This window comes from Vitis vinifera, chromosome 10, assembly GCF_030704535.1.
Source record: "Vitis vinifera cultivar Pinot Noir 40024 chromosome 10, ASM3070453v1".
Classification (NCBI taxonomy): Eukaryota; Viridiplantae; Streptophyta; class Magnoliopsida; order Vitales; family Vitaceae; genus Vitis; species Vitis vinifera.
In genome coordinates, this window is record NC_081814.1 from 1,466,477 (window position 1) to 1,490,901 (window position 24,425).

The 24,425-nt window shown below is 31.2% G+C and overlaps 1 protein-coding gene across 1 annotated transcript; it reads right to left on the reverse strand.

The window, feature by feature from the left end:
• Window positions 1–20,401: 20,401 nt before the first annotated feature.
• LOC132254458 (ankyrin repeat-containing protein ITN1-like) lies at window positions 20,402–22,627 on the reverse strand. The gene is made up of 3 exons (XM_059740149.1): window positions 22,289–22,627; window positions 21,465–22,104; window positions 20,402–20,652 (listed from the first exon to the last, which is right to left on the reverse strand). The coding sequence occupies exons 1-3, from the start codon at window positions 22,625–22,627 to the stop codon at window positions 20,402–20,404; spliced, it is 1,230 nt and encodes a 409-aa protein (XP_059596132.1).
• Between the last annotated feature and the right edge of the window lie 1,798 nt (window positions 22,628–24,425).

A 24,425-nucleotide genomic window follows, 5' to 3' on the forward strand; every position in this document is an offset into this window, starting at 1 on the left:
TATATATAGTGTTCAAAATTTTTCCTCATATCCCTTAATTTTCTAGATGTGTTTTAAAACCGTGAGAACTCTCTGGGCGCAGAACGGTTAATATATGCATGATTAGGAGTGATTCTTTACAAGGGTAATGTTCTAAGAATTGACAAAGCTAATCATCAAGAGTCTTAACAAAAGGCTAATTTCCTCAAGATTTAAAAGGCCTTGTCACAAGATGCATTCCTGGGCCTATGTAGGAGGGGTGTTATATTTTCAATGCATAAAGCAATGTGATTCATTATCTGTCTCCGCAATATCAGCAACACGCCTTCCTTTCGATCCTTGAAGGTCAATTAGTACACATAGGGTTAATACCCACATGCCATGTGAAGCCAACCGACTCCCTTGCCTTTCTTTTTCGTTTTTAACTAATATCCTTCTATGATCCGAAAATAAAGGCCTCAAAGTACGCATTCTTTCCATTTTAGTAGCCACAGTTGCAAAATCATGCCACCTAACACAACCCTATAAAGGAAGTCAGAAACTCTACTCAACATCATAATCACTACCCAAAAATTAACAAAACAATGTACCCCATTTGCCTACCAATCTTCCTTCTCCAACATCATAAACACAACCCTATAAGCAAATGTATTAAATTTTCGAAACTCAAGACACAATCATAACTAATGAGACCCTACTTGCCAATCTTGCATAAATCATTATTTTTGCTCATATTTCTCCTTCAAAGCTGTGTTTTAGTCTCTAGGAATCAATGCAGGGCTCCAAGGAATACAAGAAGCAAAGGCTTCAACTGAGAGGATGCAGGGCCTTGTGTTGCAGCTGCAGGCTTAGTGTTTCATCCTCAGAGGGAGCTGAGAGCTCGAACTCAGAACGGTTTGCGCCAATATCAAGCTTGGCACATGCCATGGTGCAAGAGAGACTAGAGCAGATGATTAGTGAAAGGCAAGGGGCTAGGCATGAACAGAGAAAGAAGGCAAGAGTTGGAGGGACTAAGTTCATTGTAATGATGGCTATGGAGAAGAGCTCTTATGATCCTAGAGAGGATTTTAGAGAGTCCATGGTTGAGATGATAATGGCGAATCGGATTGAGGAACCAAAGGATCTTCGTGGCCTCTTGAATTGTTATGTTTCGATGAATTCTGATGAGTATAGGGGGATTATACTTGAAGTTTTTCACGAGGTCTGTTCTAATATGTTCTTGTGTTGTAAATGCCATTGAAATTTTAGAAAACAGAACTTGTTCACCAGCCAGGCATGGGATTGAAATTTCAACTGTATCATGTCTTCATTTGGTGTTGCAATAATGTGCTAATATTTCTCTTGAAAATTCATAACTAAGGCTAGGACAACAGTCTATCTGATAAAACTGAAAAAACTATGGAATCAATTATCATTCTCAATGCTGAACTTCGATAATTTAAAATCATAAATAAAACACATATAGTCCTCTGCAATAACTTCATGGGATCACCCTATTATTTAGTCCAAAAAGAACTTCTTACACAAAGAAGAAAACAGTCCTGAAATTTACAACCACACAAGGCAACACAGATAATTATAATTATATATACATAGTCGATCCATATAGTAGATATTTGATGTCATCTTTGGTGCTGGAGAATTTCTGTAGAGACGGAGAAGGATCTATAAAAAGAGTACCAACATGAGAACCGATTTCATCTTTCAAACTTGAGATTGATGGGGGTCAACGGAGAAGCTCTAAGCATGGGTATCTTTATGCTTGAACAGCTTACTAGTCATCCAAGATGGGAAAGGATCACAAATATTGCACCTAGGACAAGCCTTTGGTATTAGGTTTCGGGTACATTTGCAGGTTCCCCAGATTGAAAAATATAGATCTGAATTTGTGATAGCAAAAATGGTGATTGGGAGGAATGCAATTGAGTATATCACAATTTTTGTCCATCTTTCCTTATTATGTATCATAAGGACTATTGTTGCTGCAAACGCCGCCACCATCATTGCCACTTAGAGGATTAAGAATGTGAAACCCAGCATCAGCCTTTGATGAAGAGAGATCTTGAAGTCTTGTAATTGAAATAAGGAGGTGAGAATTAAGAGGAATGTGTCCACTGACGTCAAAGCAGAAGTAAGGGAAAGGCATCAGCCAAGGTGAAAATCACAAAGAAAGGTTGGTAGAGGAGTGGAAATTAAACCCGTGGTTTTATTTGGTTCTCCTGGTATATATGGTGTAGGCTGCGGCAAACGCGACAGTGGCATTGAGAGCAGCAACAACAGTGCAGTTTTCAGAGGTGCGCTTTAGCCAATCTGTGGCCTTCTTATCAAGTTCATCATAGGTAGCAGAGACTAATGATCAAGTGGAAATAATTCCTCAGGAGTTTGCTTCTCTTTGTTGAGGTGCTTTGCACAATAGGTAACAGAGACTTCCAGGGTTAACGAGTTTTGAAACCATATTGTGAACCCAATTTGATCCAGAAATTTGAAGATCTGTTAGTAGATTAACAATGTACGCCTAACTAACAGAATCATGGGAATGTAAAATAGTGACTATTTTCTAAAAACTTAAAACAATTAAAATATGCTCTTAAACTATTTTATATTTTTTGATTGTCAAACATGTTTTTATTTTTTATTTTTATTCTTAAAAATAAAAAATTGTTTTTAAAAACAGCTTCCAAACATACCTTAAGTTTTTAAGTTAATGATATGAAACTTCCAAAATGATAACCACAAATGAAAAGGATAATGGGAGGATGCCTCAAACAATATCAATTCCTTTTGCAATTGAGTTGCCATGCCTTTGTGTCTTTCCAGCCACATATTCTCTCTCTTTTTTTTTTCCCAACCACAAGAAGTATGGAGTTCCCCTCATTTGTCTAACTTTACAAGCCTCCTTGCTAAGACTTCATTATTCACCTAAAAAAATAACATAATGCACAAAGGGAAAATTTGGTTTGTGATACGGGAGTGTGGTACACAAGGAAGCTAAGGTATGTAATAAAGGATTTGGTTTAGACAAGTTTTCATGTTTAGACGATTTCCTTGATAGTAGAGTATTAGAGGAGTCGTATTTACTAAAAGCATGTATCATAGAATGATAAAAAGTTTGATCTCAAATTCCTATTTAGTATACATACTTTTTAGTAAAATAACATTATATAGAAGATTTCATACATTATTGTTGGAATAGAGTCATTAAAATCATGATATGGTGTAACAAATAAATGAAATTTATTAATATTTATATTATGATTCTAGTTCTCCTTTCACTATCCTATTTATGCATTATTTATGTTGAACATTAAGGTTTGCATCATTTTTATTATACATGATTTGAGTACATTTGGAATTGCACAAAATATCCAAGTCATTGATTCTTTCAAGTTAATGACTAGTTATTAGCCAATACATAGATTAAGGTCATCCATTTGAGGCTATAGTGCACTACTTCATAATTGGAGGGATGACTTATCTTAGTCATTGAGATGAATTTCTCATGGTGAGTGCAGTAGTGTGTATAATTACGCATTAGATTAGACATATGGTAAGTCATGATATTGGCTATTGAGTAATCATGACTTCACCAAACCAGAATGCTGCACGAGCTCTCAACCTTGAGAGAATATTGAGCTAATCTTGAGATCTTCAATGACTTTGACTTATGGGTAGGACCTGGAGGTGATCATATATTCCCCATTAGTTGAGCAATTGTTGATTAAGATAATGGTAACAGATATTCTCAAGATAGACACCATGATGTTTCTTGGGTTTGAGATAATATCTCCCCTTAAGTGACCCTAAGAACATGTAATTATGAAAACTGTGGTCATAGTAATTTCTCAAGTGAAATTTGACATATACTCTTGGAGAGTTTGAGTATGTTAGTTGATTACATAAAAAAAATAAAAATGAGACTTAAAGATTATAGAGGTAATTTTGAGAAGTTGATATAGTGTTCACCTCGTTAGATTAGAAATATTAGTTTACGGGAAGCTTGCATGTAGTCATTAGTAGGTCATAGACTCAAGTTTTCTATTTCGATGTAATATCATAGGATATTGGAGTATAGTTGACTCATTATAGTAGAGTGTTGAGTCAACATCAAAAGTGATTTTGAGGAAGTTAATACTTTTATACGGGTCTTAGTGGTCTCTACTTGAGCTCATATTCCTTGGTGACACATTTTTTGAGGGATAGTTAGGTTCTTTATTTATATGTGTCCATAAAGGTGCTTTGGTAAATATGTGAGGTTGCATAAGAACTTGTAAATGATATTTCTAAATTCGACTAACTTATTAATTAGAACCTAATTGAGCTAATGAATTAATTAAGACCCAAGGATAGTGACAACAAAACCAATGCACATGTTGTGTTAGAAGAATCAAATAATGCTCTTATATGCTCTTTGGAGAGCAAGACAAAATTGTGGATATTGGATTCAAGGGCATCGTTCTATGCAATCTCAAGTATAGAATTATTTGAGAATTATGTCTTAGGTAATGTGGGAAAGGTGTATCTAGGTGATGACCCGACATGTGATGTTATTGGCAAAGGTGAAATGCATATTAAATTGAAAGAGTCTGTATGGAATTTGGACAACATGAGGCACATTCCAAACTTGAGGAAGAATCTTATTTCTATTGGGCAGTTGGTGAAAGATGGTTATGTGACAACTTTTACAAGTGACACATGGAATATATCAGGGGAGCGATGACTCTTACCCATGGCAAGAAGAGTGGTACCTTTTACATGACAATAGATGGTTGTGGGTTTATTGTAGTTACTGAGAGTAAAGAAGATCCAAAGCTATGGCATCAAAGGCTTGGTCACATGAGTTGTAAGGGGTTGGAAATTATGCACTTGAATGGGAAGCTGTCAGGTTTGAAGTTCGTTGACATTGACATGTGTTAAAACTGCATACTTGGGAAACAAAGAAGGGTTAGCTTCAAGAAAGTTAGGAGAACTCCAAAAGAAGCAAAGATGGAGTTAGTTCACATAAATGTTTGGGGACCCATTTCAATTTCATCTATTGGTGGAAGGTCTTATTTTGTGACCTTCATTGATGATCATTCAAGGAAAGTATGAGTATACTTTATGAGGCACAAATCAGAATTGTTTGATGTATTCAAGAGATTGAAAGTAATGGGGAAGAATGAGATAGGTATGAGAGTCAAGAAGTTGTGGTCTGATAATGGTTGAGAGTATGAAGACTTTGGGTTCAAGAAGGTTTTTTATTTATTTATGAAAATGGAATTAAATTAGAGAAGATTGTGCTAGGGACACCTCAGTAGAATATAGATAGTTAGTTATACATATTCGTATTTTTTATTTATAATTATTGGATATATATATATATATATATTTATTTATATTTTTCATTTATGTAATAATTGGATAATGAAGGGTCTTTGGGTGACAATGTGCTTCATAGGTTCGTCGTCCTCTATGCATTATCCATCACGTTCCCCTTCATGGCTATTAATTTCGATAATTTTCGTGGACTCTTGTTGATGGCCATTGATTCCAATAACTTTACTTGGCTAGATTGTGGTAGTCAAATGCCAATAATTAAGAAGGAACTTCTTTTAAAAGATTAGAAGGTGGTTGTTCAACGTACAATTAAATTAATCCATCTAAAGTCCAGTTTGGTTGTTTAGAAATATGTAGTAAATCCCATATTACTTATATAAGTATATTTAATATTTTAAATATTTTTGAACTCATGTAATATTTTAACTATATCTCTACATACATATTTGTATATTTGATTTTTTTTTGTTTGAATAAAAAGCTTGATAAGAATGAATTATTTTTTCTACATATTTACAATAAGGAAATAAAAATACTTTTATATTTGAGATCCAAAAGAGAAAAAAAAAAAAAAAGCTGAAAATATTCAAACAAGTTTGTCTACATCAAATAAAATTACAAAGGGTTTCATAGCCAAAAACCCCCTCATGGATTAACAGAAAAAAATGATTTGAGAAGACAAACAATATTCTATCTCTTCCATTACACATGATAAGCTAGTATCAATAGGATGAAGGATTGGAAAAAGAGAGAAAAATTGGCTCCTCACAAGTGTCTTGTTCTATGCTAATTCCAAACTTCTAACACAAACTGAGAGTACTAGTGGTTTAAAATTGGTTTTAGATTCACTTGAATTAATATTTTTTTTCCATAAATGTATAATTAAATACAAGAACTCTATTACAAATCGTTGAAAACAAAAACACACAACTAGCAAATGGTATAAACTATCAAGCCTGGCACACGCCACGGTGCAAGGGAGGCTAGAGCAAATGATTAGAGAAAGAAGGCAAGACTTGGAGGGACTAAAGTTAATTGTAATGATGGCTACGGAAAATAGTAGGGATGGCAACGGGGCGGGTCGCCCCCATCCCAACCTCACCCCGTTTATTCAAATTAATTCTCATCCCCATCCTATTTAAAAAATTAAACGAGACGAGGTAGGTATGATAAATTCCCATACCCACCTTGTCTGACCCGTTTAACTTTTTTTTTTTAATTTAATTTAATTTTTTAAAAATTACTTTAAAAAATTTTAATTACATTAAAATAAATATATTTTATAAATAATTAAATTATTATATTTTTTATAACTTATTTTATTAAAAATATTTTATTATTATCTATATATTAAAAACAGTAAAATAAAATAAAATAAAATAATTTAAAAAATTTAAATTAAATAAATTTAAAAAATTAATTTTATATATAATCGGGGCGGGGTGGGACAGGGCAATACCCGAACCCACCCCGAGTTAAAAAAAAATTCTCAAACCCTTCCCAAACCCGTTTATTAAAATTGAACCCCGTCCCATTAGGGGTGGGGCGGGTACCTGAAAAAACCTGTCTCATTGCCATCCCTAGAGAAGAGCTCTTATGATCCTTGAGATGATTTTTGAGAGTCCATGGTTGATATGATAATGGCAAACCGGATTGAGGAACCAAAGGATCCTCATGGTTTTCCATCCCAAAGAATCATATATGTTAGAAAGGTTTCCAACTAAGAAAAATTAATTATAATCAGGATAGAAATTCATTAAAATTGAGTGATGTTATATAATATTTTGACTTGTAACCTTGAAAAGCTTAGAAATTTAGGTTACCTCACAATATATAAGAACCAGAAATCCTTAGCATCCAAGTTAATGGTAAAAGAGATGCGTTACAAACTCAAACTACTTCCTTAATTAATTCATACTCCAAGGATATATATATATATTAAGTATTATGTTAAATCTGATGCACGATGGATAATCTGGGAAAAAAAATATCAACACCCTGATCATACTATATGGATAATCTGGGATTGCAAAAGGCTCTTTTGAGCAGGTTTTGGGCTCTTTTCAGCCTGAAAAATCCAGGTTTCTGAAATTTTCTAGTATTTGTGAGGAGCACCCTGATGATTTATATTTTCATTGAAAATGAAAACAGAAAACATACAGTTTGGTTTCATTAATTAGAGTGATAACCTTGTTTTTTTGCAGAATTATGCTGCCTTTTTTTTTTCCTCAAATATAAGTAATATGAAATAATTAAAAGCCAAAGCTAAATCACTACTTGAAAGGGGTTCCCAGATTTTATTTATTTAAGAAAGGTTGGAATAACATTACAGCCACCATTCCTCGCCAATGTCCTTCCACTCAAAGAGTTATTTTATTTAGTACACCACTACTCCAGTACTCCCCTTGAGGAGGACTTTATTTAGCTAAACGAGGTCTATAGTGCCTACGTTGGTGGCTCACCGCTCAAGCGCCTGCAGTGCAAGGATCCTTTCGAAAGTACATGATCTGGTTATCACACTTGGAAGTCGAAAGCTTCTGCCAAACACATGCCTGGTAGTAGGAGTCCGTGGCTTTAAGACGGATTATCCAAATCTTGTCGTCTCCTTTTGGTATGTCCAGATGCCATGCGTAATCCACCCACTCAAGTTTCAGTTTATTTCCAGTATGATGGTCGTGGTCTTCCACGGCCCATTTTGCCAAGTCTTTGATGCTGTCATTATGCATCAAATTCTCGCAGGCCGTCCATCCAGTTGGCGGTTGTGGTCGAGCCATCGTTCTTTCGAGTTGCACTTGAAGCACCGTCCGGCCTGTGGAGACTCGTCAGAGTCGTGGGTTTTGGATGGATGTTTGTGGAGGTGTGGTGGTACATGTGGTGGTGGTAGCGTGAATTTATAGGCAAAGAAAAGATGACGGCATCCTGGGTTCCAAACAATGACAACCCTAAAATATGGGTTTTTCCCCTTCCCATCTTCTCATTAAGTTTCAACAGTCGAGGAAACAATCCTTATCCTAAATTTATACATTCCTTTTAAGTTGGAGAAAACAATGAATTTTTTTAGATATCATCAACATATATGTCACCTTTTCAATTTTACTTGCTTACAAATTTAAACTGTTGGGTAATAGAAAGTACCTATTATTAAGAACTTAAATTTAAATAGATTTTAAATAGTGACCATATTTATTGTTATATTATTTCAAATTATTAAAGTTTTATATTTTAAAAATATGAAACACTATTTAAGGTTACTTAAATATGGTTCCATTTTAGAATTTCCATATAACTATTTTTTATTTTATGAATAAAAATAAATTTTCATTTATGCTATAAAGTAATTAATTATTATTTTTAATTTAGATTCAATTTAAGTTATTAAATAATAAATATTAAGTTTTACAACATATTTCATTAATTTAATAATTTGTTATACTCTTTGGTAACAACCGGTTGAAAAATCATAATATATGAATATGGAGAGGTGTGACAAGTTATACAAATGATGTGATACCCTTTGATGGTGTCATGGTAGTGACATCGTGGCCATGTTGCCACATGGGGCTAGTATGAAATGAATTGGTGTCATGGTAGTAACATCATGACAATGTTGCCATATGGGGGTGGCATTGGGTTGGCCAATGGCCATTAAGGAGACCATGATGGTAAGGCACATGGAGGATGATAAACACCTTAAGCACATTATCAACCCAAAGCCATCATTATCCAATAATTACAAAAACAAACAAAATATCAATATGTATAACTACCTATATATAGTCTTCTTGCAAGAAGCTCCTATTCCCCTTTTCACACGTTGATGCAACAACAAGGCCAACCCATAGTATGAAATGAATTGGTGTCATGGTAGTAACATCATGACAATGTTGCCATATGGGGGTGGCATTGGGTTGGCCTTGTTGTTGCATCAACGTGTGAAAAGGGGAATAGGAGCTTCTTGCAAGAAGACTATATATAGGTAGTTATACATATTGATATTTTGTTTGTTTTTGTAATTATTGGATAATGATGGCTTTGGGTTGATAATGTGCTTAAGGTGTTTATCATCCTCCATGTGCCTTACCATCATGGTCTCCTTAATGGCCATTGATTTTAGCAACTTTCCTTGGCTAGATTGTGTTCATCAAACACAAATTAGAAAATGATACTTTTTAAAATATTAGAAGGTTGTTAGTTAACAGAAGTACAAAATGCTACTTCTTCATTTTTTTCTCTACCACCCTACCAGCAACCACATTATCATAGGTTTTGCCTCTTCATGTCGTCTCATCAAGTTTCAATAGTCGAGGAAACTACCCTCATTTCAAATTCCTATATTCCTATAAGACTAGAGGAAACAATGAATTTCTTAGATGTCAATGATAAATAGGCCATGTTTAGTCCATTTGGATGATAAGATGTGATCTATTACATAACATCTTAAATGTGCAAACAAAGACATTTTAAATAATGTCCATATTCATTTTTAATTATTTTGATATATTAAGGTATTGTATTTGAAATAAATGAAACAACATTTTAGGTCTCTTAAACATAATTTGATTTTAGAATTTTTAAATAATTTTATTATTTTCCTATTTTTATAGTAAAAACAAGTTTTTATTTATGCATCAAAGTAACTCATCATCTTATTGTTGTAAGTTATGTCACCTTATTTTTCTTTCGGCATCTCAATTTATATACATATTAATTTGAGAAGCGTATAATTTTACCTTTGCTAATTTGTGTGGAATGGATGGAATGGAAGAATGACAAGAAGTTCTTTAATTGCTTATGTGGTAGGCCATGAACATTTATTTTTTATTTTTTAAATATTGGTATGTGCATGCACCATTTTAAAAATGATCGATGAAGCATTAATTTCTTGTCTCTCTTTGAAGTAGACAACACATCTCTATTTATACAATGCTTTGATTACAATATTAGTATTTACCTATCAGCTATTTATCTCTAATTCATTTCTACTTGCAAACTATTTTTTTTTTTGCAAGACTTGTATTAAATTTAATATGATATATAATTTTTTTAGAAAATCAAAATTGAAAAGTCATTTTTAAAAACAACAAAAATTATTTTATTTCCTTTTTTGAAATAAAAATGTTTAAAAAATGGTTTTTTTCCCTATTTGATTGTATTATAAAAATATAAAAGAAAAATCCAATACAATTCAAATTAGTTAAAAATTTATATATTTTCAAATCATTTTATTTTTATATCGAAAAGTTAAAATAAATGAAATTAGATTGATGAAACATTTTCTTCTCCTCTTGTAATAAAAGTCTTCATGCTTCACTCTACTATAAACAAAGTTAAGCAAAGTTAAACTAAAGCTAGTCACATAGAGCTGGAGCATCATGCATGAAACACTTGGTGATTTCCAATATCAATATTGGTCATTCGGATAAACAACATTATATTTGTTATATTTTCTATGAATGAAAAAATGGTCCTAAATGTTTGGATGTGCAATGCAACTTCATTTGGCCACTTAGATTGCTTTTGGATAGCCTCTTTATGGCTCTCATTCCTCCAGTATAGAACTTAGATAATGATCACTTGTTTCATTACCTTTACTTTTCTGCTTGCTTTTAATAAGCCAAAAAGGAGAAATTAATTGACATGCAGTTGATTGACAACTAATTGATTTGCATTTTATTTAAAAAGTATTTTAAGTGATATTTTGTCTAATATGAGATTTAAAAACAAATATTTTATTTTAAAAATGAAACGCTGTTTTTAAAATGCATGGTCTTGCAAGGTTGTTAATATAAAAAAGGAAGACAATTTTCAAAAAACAAGAAGATTTTTTTTTTCAATTATTTCCTTATAATAAAATAAAAACATGAAATTTTTTAGATATCATCAACATATAGGTCACCTTTTACTCGTCAGAGTCGTGGGTTTTGGATGGATGTTTGTGGAGGTGTGGTGGTGGTAGCTTGAATTTATAGGCAAAGAAAAGATGACGGCATCCTGGGTTCCAAACAATGACCACCCTAAAATATGGGTTTTTCCCCTTCCCATCTTTTCATTAAGTTTCAACAGTCGAGGAAACAATCCTTATCCTAAATTTATACAATCCTTTTAAGTCGGAGAAAACAATAAATATTTTAGATATCATCAACATATAGGTCACCTTTTAAAATTTATTGGGGTACAAATTTAAACGGTTGGGTAATAGAAAGTACCTATTATTAAGAACTTAGATTTAAATAGATTTTAAATAGTGACCATATTTATTGTTATATTATTTCAAATTATTAAAGTTTTATATTTTAAAAATATGAAACACTATTTAAGGCTACTTAAATATGGTTCCATTTTAGAATTTCCATATAACTATTTTTTATTCTATGAATAAAAATAAATTTTCATTTATGCTATAAAGTAATTAATCATTTTTTTTAAATTTAGATTTAAGTTAAGTTATTAAATATTAAATATTAAGTTTTACAACATATTTCATTAATTTAATAATTTGTTATACTCTTTCGTAACAACCGATTGAAAAATCATAATATATGAATATGGTGAGGTGTGACAAGTTATACAAATGATGTGATACCCTTTGATGGTGTCATGGTAGTGACATCGTGGCCATGTTGCCACATGGGGCTAGTATGAAATGAATTGGTGTTATGGTAGTAACATCATGACAATGTTGCCATATGGGGGTGGCATTGGGTTAGCCTTGTTGTTGCATCAACGTGTGAAAAGGGGAATTGGAGCTTCTTGCTAGAAGACTATATATAGGTAGTTATACATATTGATATTTTGTTTGTTTTTGTAATTATTGGATAATGATGGCTTTGGGTTGATAATGTGCTTAAGGTGTTTATCATCCTCCATGTGCCTTACCATCATGGTCTCCTTAATGGCCATTGATTTTAGCAACTTTCCTTGGCTAGATCGTGTTCATCGAACACAAATTAGAAAATGATATTTTTTAAAATATTAGAAGGTTGTTAGTTAACAGAAGTACAAAATGCTACTTTTTCATTTTTTTCTCTACCACCCTACTAGCAACCACATTATCATAGGTTTTGCTTCTTCATGTCGTCTCATCAAGTTTCAATAGTTGAGGAAACTACTCTCATTTCAAATTCCTATATTCCTATAAGACTAGAGGAAACAATGAATTTCTTAGATGTCAATGACCAATAGGCCATGTTTAGTCCATTTGGAGGATAACCTAACATCATAAATGTGCAAACAAAGACATTTTAAATAATGTCCATATTCATTTTTAATTATTTTGATATATTAAGGTATTGTATTTGAAATAAATGAATCAACATTTTAGGTCTCTTAAACATAATTTGATTTTAGAAAATTTAAATAATTTTTTTATATTTATAATAAAAACAAGTTTTTATTTATGCAGCAAAGTAACTCATTATTTTATTGTTGTCAATCCTGCCACCTTATTTTTCTTCGGGCATCTCAATTTATGTACATATTAATTTGAGAAGCGTATAATTTTACCTTTGCTAATTTGTGTGGAATGGATGGAATGTAAGAATGACAAGAAGTTCTTTAATTGCTTATGTGGTAGGTCATGAACATTTATTTTCTATTTTTTAAATATTGGTATGTGCATGCACCATTTTAAAAATGATTGATGGAGCATTAATTTCTCGTCTCTCTTTGAAGCCGTCAACGCATCACTAAATTATACAATGCTTTGATTACAATATTATTATTTACATATTATCAAAAGTTATTTATCTCTAATTCATTTATACTTGCAAACTTTTTTTTTTTTTTTCACAAGACTTGTATTAAATTTAATATGATATATAATTTTTTTAGAAAATCAAAATTGAAAAGTCATTTTTAAAAACAACAAAAATTATTTTATTTCCTTTTTTGAAATAAGAATGTTTAAAAAAATGGTTTTTTTTCCTATTTGATTGTATTATAAAAATATAAAAGAAAAATCAAATACAATTCAAATTAGTTAAAAATTTATATATTTTCAAATCATTTTATTTTTATATCAAAAAGTTAAAATAAATGAAATTACATTGATGAAACATTTTCTTCTCCTCTTGTAATAAAAGTCTTCATGCCTCACTCTACTATAAACAAAGTTAAGCAAAGTTAAACTAAAGCTAGTCACATAGAGCTGGAGCATCATGCATGAAACACTTGGTGATTTCCAATATCAATATTGGTCATTCGGATAAATAACATTATATTTGTTATATTTTCTATGAATGAAAAAGTGGTCCTGAATGTTTGGATGTGCAATGCAACATCATTTGGCCACTAGATTGCTTTTGGATAGCCTCTTTATGGCTCTCATTCCTCTATTACAGAACTTAGATAACCATCACTTGTTTCATTACCCGAAATTAATTGACATGTGGCTTATTGACAACTAATTGATTTGCATTTTATTTAAAAAGTATTTTAAGTGAGATTTTGTCTCAATATGGTATTTAAAAACAAATCTTTTATTTTAAAAATGAAATACTATTCTTAAAATGCATGGTCTTGCGAGGTTGTTAGTATAAAAAAGGAAGACAATTTTCAAAAAATAAGAATATTTTTTTTCAATTATTTTCTTATAATAAAATAAAAACATGAAATTTTTCATGAAAAAAAAGTAAACCATAACAAACAAAGATAATCTTTATTTTCTTGAATTTTTTTTCTAAACAAGTGAACTCCAAATAATAGTAAATATAACCCATTTGACTGATTCAATTAATATTAAAAATTTATTAACTGAAATTGATTTAAAATAATTCTACCTAATTCTTCTTTGAACATAATTATATTTTTTTTAAAATTTTTTATTAAACAAATAATTTTTTAATAAAACTAGATTATATATATAAGATTTTTGTACGTGATCAAGATTTTTGTGTTCCGCAATCTTGGGAAAAGGTTATTTCCCTCCTTTCAAACATCTTTCTCTTATGTGGTCAATATTTTTGCCTTTAAAATAATTTTTAATCTTTTTTTATGGTCATCTGTCATTCTTCCGCAATCTTGGGAAAAACTTCTCTCACTCCTTTCAAACACCTTTCTCAGAAAAATGTGGAGAGGGGTTATTGGAAATTAGTAAAATTGATGTCTTCCATCTCTTGAAACTTCTAAGCATTTGGTAAAATTTTAAATATTTAATGTTTAATAATTTAAATAATTTTCGATTAAATCATGCTTAAATTTTTTATATGAATTTTAGTATTTAATTATTACTTAAATATTAAGGTTGTTTATCATAACCAATTTATTTATTTATTTTTAAAATTTTATTACTTAATTACCACTAAAAGTAAGTCTTAAGGATGACATCCATTAGGTAAATTTCTATACTTTTCTTTCAATTGTGAATTTGTTCAAATCCTATGATTTTTACATCCGTATAATCTTAGAAGATTGTGTAGATGATTTTCCCCATAAAAATCATCTGTTATATGATTGATTTCTCTATTTTATTCCATAAGTGTTAAAGAGAAATTAAAAATTAAAAATTCGGGTTAAAAAGAAGTAAATACCTATTCACAAAAATTAAAAATATTGGACTAAAAAGAAATAAATACCTATTCACCTTCTTTAGGCATTTCATAATTAAGATCTATAAGTAAATATTTATTACTGAGACCTATATACTTTCAAATATTACAAACTTTTTACAAAGTTAAAATAGAAAAATTATTTTTGAAAACATAAGAAACAATTTTATTTTTTTATTTGAAAATGGAATTTTAAAAAGAACTTCCCAAACACTCTTATTTGGTGTAAAATATGTAATAATCACATTAGGGAGGATTACTATATGATATTATTAGATTTACGATGATTAAAGATACTACTTCACTCAAAGAAGAGTGATGGTCGTCTCACAAATTTGATTTCCTATATCAATATTTGTTATACTTTCTATGAAAGGTACATTTATGGTTGAAGAAGGTTATAGTCATAGGTTCCATAATTATAGAGGGGGGCATCGAGGAAACATCATGAATGAAAAAGAAACTGACTCCACTACCAAGTGGTCCTGAATGTCTGAATGAGCAATGAAATATCATTTGGTCACTAGATTGCTTTTGAATAGCCAATTTATGGCTCTCATTCCTCTAGAATTTACTTAAATAATGATCATTTGTTTGATTAACTTTGCTTTACTGAATAAGCCAAAAAAAAAAGAAGCTAATTGACATGCACCTAATTGACAACCTTTTAAGTGAGAATTTGTTTGAACATATGATTTGAAAACAATTTTTTTTTTCTTACTTTAAAAATAAAACACTGTTTTTTAAAATACTAAATTTAATGCATTTAATTTGTTAACAATTTTAATAATTTATACGAATAATTTAAAATTAAAAAATTAATTCAATTAATATTAGAAATTTATTCACTAAAATTGGTTTAAAATGATTTTATCGATTTCTTCTTTGAATATAACTATTTTTTTTTCACTAAATAAATAGATTTTGAGATCAAACAAGATTTTATATGTTGGATTAGTTAAAGAGTCTAGTAATTTTTTAAAATGATTTGTATTTAAAGTTTAGTTACTTCATATTTTTATGATTATTACTACTAGAAAATATGAAAGTTATGAAAAAAAAAATTACAATGGATAAGAGGACTTTTTTTTTTCCTTTTTTTCAGTGATCTTAAAATAATTTTTAGTTGCTTTCTATGGTCATCTGTTATTGTTACTCTTCTACGACAACGAAATGTGGAAAGTCGTTATTGGAAATCCATGAAATTTGATGTCTTCAATCTCTCCCAACTTCAGTCTTATCCATTAATTTCTATATTATTTTATAATGGAAAAACATTTGGTAAAACTAGACATTTTTAGAATGGAAAAAAAGAGAGGGAGAGAGAGATAAAGAAATATATTGAAAGTTAATTAGCATTTGGTTAAATATCTTAATATTTAATGATTTAAATTAAATTATGTTTAAATTATTTATATGAATTTTAATATTTAATTAATTATTACTTAAATATTAAGGTTATTTGTTTAAATCAATTTAATTTTTTTAAAATTATTAAATTGATATATTTTAACCCTTATAAATATTATTTATGTAAAAAAGAAATAACGGAAATAACAGATACAACTTATGCAAATTACATTATTTCATAAATATAATTTGATATTAAAATTTCTAAATAAATTTTTTCTATTTTTCTTTTTTATAATAGAAATAAGTTTCTATTTATGTTACAAAGCATCTCAAGATCGTATCGTTGTGAGTTCTACCACCTTAATTTTCTTAAATCATCTCAAATTATATACATACTAATATGAAAAACTCATAATATTTTTACCCTTTTGCTAATTAGTCTGGAGTAGATGGATAATAGGAATGACAAGTTCTTTTGTTGTGTATGCGGGTAGACAATGAACATTTGTTCTGCTTTTGAAACATTGGCATGTTCCTACACCATTTTAAAAATGCATTGACGGAGCATTAATTATTTCTTGTCTCTCTCCAAAGATGCATCATCGGACCCTACAATGGTTTGATTGACAAGGAGTACAAGATTGTAACCCAAGTCTCTTGTGAACGTCCTGACCTAGTAGGGAGAATTAATATTTACAACTCATTTAATTTTTTTTTTTTTAAAAACCAAATACATACTAAAAATTACCATATCAAGTAGCATCTTGTGTGTAATAGGTCTTATTACTTTATGTGTTATCTTTCACTAATTTTTATGCATCAACAAACAAAGTTCAAATATTTTGAAAACTGGTATGGTTGATTTTAAAAGACTTTAAAATTTAACAAAATTTATTTGAACTAATTTAACAAAATTTATTTGACTCACTTGAAATACAATTGTGTCATTGATCTTTATGCGACTTTGATCCTTGGACTCCACTCATACCCTACTATTGTATTCGGTATATCCTAAGAGGTTTGTAAAATCATCATTATTCATGAAAATAGATATAAATATTAACACTTAATGAAAATTATTAGAAAATTAAACATACACAAGACAACATATAATTGAATAATTTGAGAGTATGTTTAATGCAAACATCAAGTTTAAGATATGATTTTTGCCCTTATTACCATGCAATTCAATTGCAAACATACATGATGGAAGCATATTGAAAAAACCATAATAATTCTATTTAGAAATATCTAGGTTTTTCTAGACTAAGAGATGAAATAGTGTTAAACGTTTTGAAATGTACATTTGTGATAACAATTTAGGTTATCTATGAAGTGATTGAATTGACATGGGAGCACAAGAGTTGAGGTTTACATTATTGCTTTCGCATTCATAGACATTGGAATAACGGGTGTTCATAACAATAATTTACGACAATTTTCTTTTCCTATTTCTAAGATTGGCATTTTGAACTAATTTTAAAAATTACATCTAATGATTTATTTTTTAAATTTAATAATAAAAATTTAAATAATAACAATACTAATAATAATAATAATAATAATAATAATAATAATATATTGATTCTCAAATATTTTAAAAACAAAAATATAAAAACAAAAGTTTTATTTTTCAACAAATTAATGATATGGGTGTCTTACATTAAGTCATTTTTAATTTTAACACATGGCCATTGGGTTTTGCCCCTTTCCATCTTATCAATAAGTTTCAACAGTTGAGGAAACAATTTTCATCTTAAATTTCTATATTATTTTTAGGTTGAAGAACACTGAATTTCGTAGATATCATCAAAAAATAATTTACTTTTAAAAATTTATTTGTTTATAAATTTAAGCTATTAGGTAATAGGTCTTGTCTTGTCCTCCTATTACCTAATAATTTAAATTTATAAGCAAATAAATATTCAATAATGTGCACATTCATTTTTATATTATTTTAAATTATTAAAGCTTTATATTTAAAAAAATATGAAACAACATTTAAGATTTTTTTAAATATAGTTCAATTTTAGAATTTCTACATTACTTTTATTTTAAATTTATAAATGAAAATATATTTTAATTTATGCTACAAATAACTCATCATTTTTTATTTAAAATCAACTTAAATTATTAAGAGTGTGTTTGAGAATAATTTTAAAAAATATTTTTAATATTTTTAATACTTGAATGATAAAAATTTTTAAATATCATAAATATTAAAAGTGTTTTCTACTTATAAATAATAAATATTAAATTTTACCCCATATTTTATTAGTTTAATAATTTGTTATATGTTTCAAAGCTGTTGCTTGAAAAATCATTAGGTATGAACCGAAAAATCATTAGATATGAATATGGAGAGGTGTGACATGTTATGCACAGGATGTGATGCTTTTGATGGTGTCATGGTCGTGACAACATGGCCATGCTATCATGTGGGTGATATGAGTTGGAGTCATGGTATGACCATGTTGCTATTAGGGAGCCACGTGAAATGAATTATTTATATTATTTATTAGGTGTGTGGTTACATATTCCCAATAGGACCACTGAAAATTGAAATGATGGGTTTAGCCCTCTTGTTGTCAATGACATTAGGGGTGTGAAAGGGGGAGGGGGTTTGGGAAATTGGAGCTTCTTGCCAGAAGACAATGGATAGTTAATTATAGATATTGATTTTTTTTTTAATTTTTGCAATTACCGGATAATAATGGGTCTTGGGTGGACAATGTGCTTCAAAGGTTCATTATCCTTTATATACCATGTTCGTCATGCTCCCCTTCATGGCCATCAATTTGGACAATTTTTCTCGACTCTTCTTGATGGCCAGTGATTCCCACAATGTTACTATGCTAAAATGTGATGGCCAAATACCAATAGTTAAGAAGGAACTTCTTTTAAAAGATTAGAAAGTTGTTGGTCAATAGTTAGATTAATCCATCTAAAACCCAGTTTTCATGTTTAGAAATATGTAGTAAATCCCATATTATTTATATAAATATATTTAATGTTTTAATATTTTTGAACTTATTTAATATATATTTTACTTTATATATATTTACATGTAGATTTGTTGTATTTGATTTTTTTTTTTGTTTGAATAAATATCTTGATAAGAATTAATTATTTTTTATATGTACTTACGACAAGGAAATAAAAATACTTTTATATTTGAGATCCTAAAGAGAAAAAAAACTGAAAATTTTCAAACAAATTTGTCTACATCAAATAAAATTACGAAGGGTTTCATAGCCAAAAACCCCCTCATGGATTAAAAGAAAAAAATGATTTGAGAAAGACAAACAATATTCTATCTCTTCCATTACACATGATAAGCTAGTATCCATAGGATGAAGGATTGGAAAAATAGAGAAAATTTGGCCCCTCACGAGTGTCTGTTCTATGCTAATTCCGAACTTCTAATACAAACTAAGAGTACTAGTGGTCTAAAATTGGTTTTAGATTCACTTGAATTAATATTTTTGTTTCCATAAATGTATAATTAAATACATGAACTCTACTACAAACTGTTGAAAACAAAAACACACAACTAGCAAATGGTATAAACTATCAAGCCTGGCACACAGCCATGGTGCAAGGGAAGTTAGAGCAAATGATTAGAGAAAGGCAGCAGGCAAGACATGAAGAGAGAAAGAAGGCAAGACGTAGAGGGACTAAAGTTCATTGTAATGATGGCTACGGAGAAGAGATCTTATGATTCTAGAGACGATTTTTGAGTCCATGCATGGTTGATATGATAATGGCAAACCAGATTGAGGAACCAAAGGATCTTCATGGTTTTCCATCCCAAAGAATCATATATGTTAGGAAGGCTTCTGAGTAAGAAAAATTAAGTTATAATCAGGATTGAAATTCATTAAAATTGAGTGATGTTGTATAATATTTTGACTTATAACCTTGAAAAGCTTAGAAATTTAGGTTAAAATTATGCTGCTTTTTCAAAAATTTTCCCCCTCTAATATAAGTAAAATGAAATAATTAAAAGCCAATCTATATCACCACTTAAAAGGGGTTCCCAGAGCACACTTAGATGATTTTATTTATTTTAAAAAGATTGGATTAACATTACAACCACCATTCCTCGCCACTGTCCTTCCACCCAAAGAGTTATTTTATTTAGTACACTACTACTCCAGTACTCCTCTTGAGAAGGACTTTATTTAGCAAAACGAGGTCTCTAGCACCGCTCAAGCGCCTGCAATGAAAGGATCCTTTCGAAAGTGCACGAGCTGGTTATGAGTCGTGGAATTCGGAAGCTCCTGCCGAACATATGCCTGGTAGGAGTTCGACGTGCAGGAGTCCGTGGCTGCAAGACTGATTATCCAAATCTTTTCGTCTAGTTCTGGTATGCCTATGACCCATGCGTAAACCACCCACTCAGATTTCAGGTTATTTCCAGTAAGAAGGTCGTACTCTTTCACGGCCCATTTTGCCAAGGCTATCACACGTCATCGTGCTTTGTATCCGGGTACACGTCATCGTTCCTTTGAGTTGCACTTGAACCACAGTCCGACCTGTGGAGACTCGTCAAAGTCGTGGGTTTTGGATGGGTTTTTGTGGAGGTGTGGTGGTACATGTTGGGACAATGAGTTTAGATTGTATGTTGACAATGAGTTGCAACTTGTCATAGTTGTGACTTACTTTCTATTGAAGATTCAAAGTTATTGTTTGCTCAACCAAAAAAAATCATAGGCATGTTTAAAAAGGTTTGGAATTAAAGTTTTTATAAGCACAACAAGGAGTATTAAAGCTTTATTGAATCCAATTCATTTTCTTCCACTTAATTCTTATTTCAAATTACGTATCTTGTTAAGGAATGATAAATCTTTCTATTTGTCACATGAGTTCAATTTCATTTCACATGGAACCTTTTCCACCACGATTTTTTTCCTCTTTTTTTCTTTTCATCAAAATTTCTTCTATGAAAAAAAATAAAATTGTATTATCTATGGCAGTTCTCCAAAAACATATATGAAGTTATTAAATGAGGACAGCATGCACGATTCAAATTTAGAACCATGTAAGGCAATACAAATCATTACTTCACTCGCAACATGCTAAATCAACTATATACACTCTTTATTTTTTAATACATGCAGAAGGAGGAAGATTATAATCACTCCACACCCCAAATTGAAGCCAGAGAATTTCTGTAAAGATAGAGGAGTCATGCAAAGATCTTTCAAACCTGAGATTTATGGGGGTTAGTGGAGGAGCTATTGGCTTGGGCATCTTTATGTTCGAACATACCGGTGATCAAAGGTTTGAGACGAACATAATTGCACCTAGGGCAAGCCTTTACTATAAGCTTCAGCGGATATTTGCATGCTTCCAAGAGTGATAAATATAGTGGTGAATATGAGATAACAAAGACCGTAACTGGGAGGAATGCGACTGAGTACAGCACAATTTTTGTCCACCTTTCCTTATTATGTATCATGAGGACTATTGTTGCAGCAAATGCCACCATCATCATTGACACTGAGAGGATTAAGAATGTGAAGCCCAGCATCAGCTTTTGAATAAGAGAGTTCTTGAAGTCTCGAAATCGAAACGAGGAGGTGAGAATTGAGAGGAATGTAACCACGGAGGTCAAAGCAAAAGTAAGTGTAAGTGAATCAGACAGGGTGAAAATCATAAAGAAAGGTTGGTAGAGAAGGAGTGGGAAACCCGTGTTTTGATTAGGCCCTCCTGGTATGGTGTAGGCTGCAGCAAATGCAACAGTGGCAATGAGAACAGCAACAACTGTGCAGTTTTCTGAGGTGCGCTTTAGCCAATCCGTGGCGCTCTTACGAAGTTTAGTGTTTGTTTCAGCAAATAATTCCTCAGGAGTGTGCTTCTGTTCGTTGAGGTGCTTAGTGAAATAGTCTGCAGAGACTTCCTTCACCCTCTGCAAACACAAGTAATTATATTTGCTCTTAGATATTTAAGTCAGCTTAGATGGGAATAAACAAACAGAACCGCAATATGATGATACATTAAGTTTAAAAATGAAGGCTAAGCTTTTGAGCCAAAAGCTTGAATCATCCAAATTGATAAGCATCAATGAATTAGGGCAGCCAAAGCATATATACCTCAAACAATATCAACTCCTTTTGCAATTGAAGTGCAGGGCTTTGTATCTTTTCAGGAACATAATCTGCTCTTTTTTTCCCAACCATATGAAGTATGGAATTCCCCTCATCATCTAGCTTTCTTACAAGGTTCCTTGCTATGAATTCATTATTCACCACCAGGTTGAAAATCTTTATTTGGCGGTGCTTAATTGCAAAATGCAATATATTCTTCCCTTTGCAATTAATGTGCTCAAATGCTTGCGGGTGCACAGCAAATATTTCTTTGACAATCTCTTGGATGCCTGACCAGGTGGCCAAAAACAATGGAATTTCACCGGTCCTCATAATGGGAGTCATGTCGTTTTCTGGAGAGCCATCTACTTCTCCTTCTCCTCTGCTTTCATTGAAGGGAGATTTGCTACTTTCCTGGGACCGTCCTGTGAGGCCTTCTTTCTCTTCATGTCCCGGGGAAAGCAATGAAATTGACGCATTTCGTCTCCCTTTTTCATCACTTGAGGGAGTTGAAGGACTATATGTGTGTGTTTTAGGCTTACTCCGGTTTTGTCGTGCTTTAGTAGCTTTCGATGAAGTATCTCTTTGTATCAACAACTTAGCAAGTTTCACAGCTGATTCATATCTAGCCTGCTCCTTCCTAACTGCTTCCAAAGCCGGCAAGCTCCAACATGATTTAACTTAATTATCAAGAAGCATAAGTAAGTGATCATTCTTGGTATAATCAGATTGGACTTTTTACCCATACATCAAACCATTATAGCACTACCAGCTAATTAGCCTAAAAACTCATGTTATTAGGTTATCAATCAAACAATATATAGCAACTTACACTAAAGTCTTTCACATGATCTCCTCTTAAAAATGAAACTATTGCATCATTTTATGCTAGTAATTAGCCTAATAAGTTGAAACTAATGTTAACATGACACATCTTAACATGCTATAAACTAGAATCATCTCTTCCATCAAACTTTTTAACCTCAAATTTCGCTGTCATTCTAGGTCTAACCTTAACTCTAATACCAATATGAAAATAATAAAAAACAATAATAGGGATAAGAAAATGGGAGAACAAAAAGGCTACATGAAAACTATTTTTTAAGAAAAAGATTATAATCCTAGAACTCTCAAAATCCAAAACTCCAATTATATTAAAAAAAAAAAAAAAAGATTCCCTCTTTCAGTTAATAAAACTTAAAATATCTTCTTATAGTTCTCTTGGTTACATCGGAATATTTTATATATGAAACTAATTATCTAGTTTAAAAAAATATATATGAGAAAACAATTGCTATGTTTAGTTAAGAAAAACACCCAAAAGAGAGGGGGGGGTGAATTGAGTTTTTAAATTTTTTTCAATCACAACATATTTAAACAAAATATAAGCAAAGTAAAGAGATAGAGTTTAGAAAATTCAAACTCGGGTTTATAGTGGTTCGGCACTTTCTTGCCTACGTCCACTCTCCTCAACCTCCTAACCGAGTGAGGGTTCCACTAACTTGAAACTTCAACCAAGCTTCCAATCTTCTTATACTTGGATTCCGACTCTAATGGGCTCTTACACAACTTCTTCAAGATTCAACCCTCTTGAAGGCTTTAATACTCAGATTGTTACAAGATATAATCACTCAACCTACCTTAAAGATGACTCAAATAAAAGACAAAACTAGGATGACAAACAAGAGTGCATTAAAGGATATGCAAGTGGTGATTTAATGCACAATGAAAGAAATGAGAGCTTTTTGATCAAGAACAGGTAGGTAGGCTTTGAATGCAAGTGTTCTCTTTTCAATAAATGTAGTGGAGCTCTCAATTTATAGGTTTCTAAGCTCGGGAGTCAAAAACAGTAAAAGGCAACCTCGTCCGGTCGAGTTAGGGGTCGATCGGTTCACTAGCCGTTGGAGCATTTAATGCATAACAGGTTACCGTTGCCTTAATCAGACCTCGACATGTACTCGACCGGACCTCGACTGGTAAGAGAAACACCTCGACCGGGAAGAAAAGGCTACTGGGAGAGAGAGAAGATTTTTGACTTCTCTCAACCGGACGACCACAACCGGTTTACCGGTTCCTTAACCGGTTGGTCGGTTGGCCATAGCCTCGATCGGTTGAGCCTTTTTGGCCTCGAAAAACTTATTTT

Coding starts and splice junctions, on each gene's coding strand:
- LOC132254458 (XM_059740149.1), bottom strand. CDS start 22,627: ATGACTCCCATTATGAGGACCGGTGAAATTCCATTGTTTTTGGCCACC. Junction 22,105..22,288: donor AGGAGTTGATATTGTTTGAG/GTATATATGCTT, acceptor TTGTGTTTGCAG/AGGGTGAAGGAAGTCTCTGC. Junction 20,653..21,464: donor TCTCAAACCTTTGATCACCG/GTATGTTCGAAC, acceptor GACGTGTGATAG/CCTTGGCAAAATGGGCCGTG.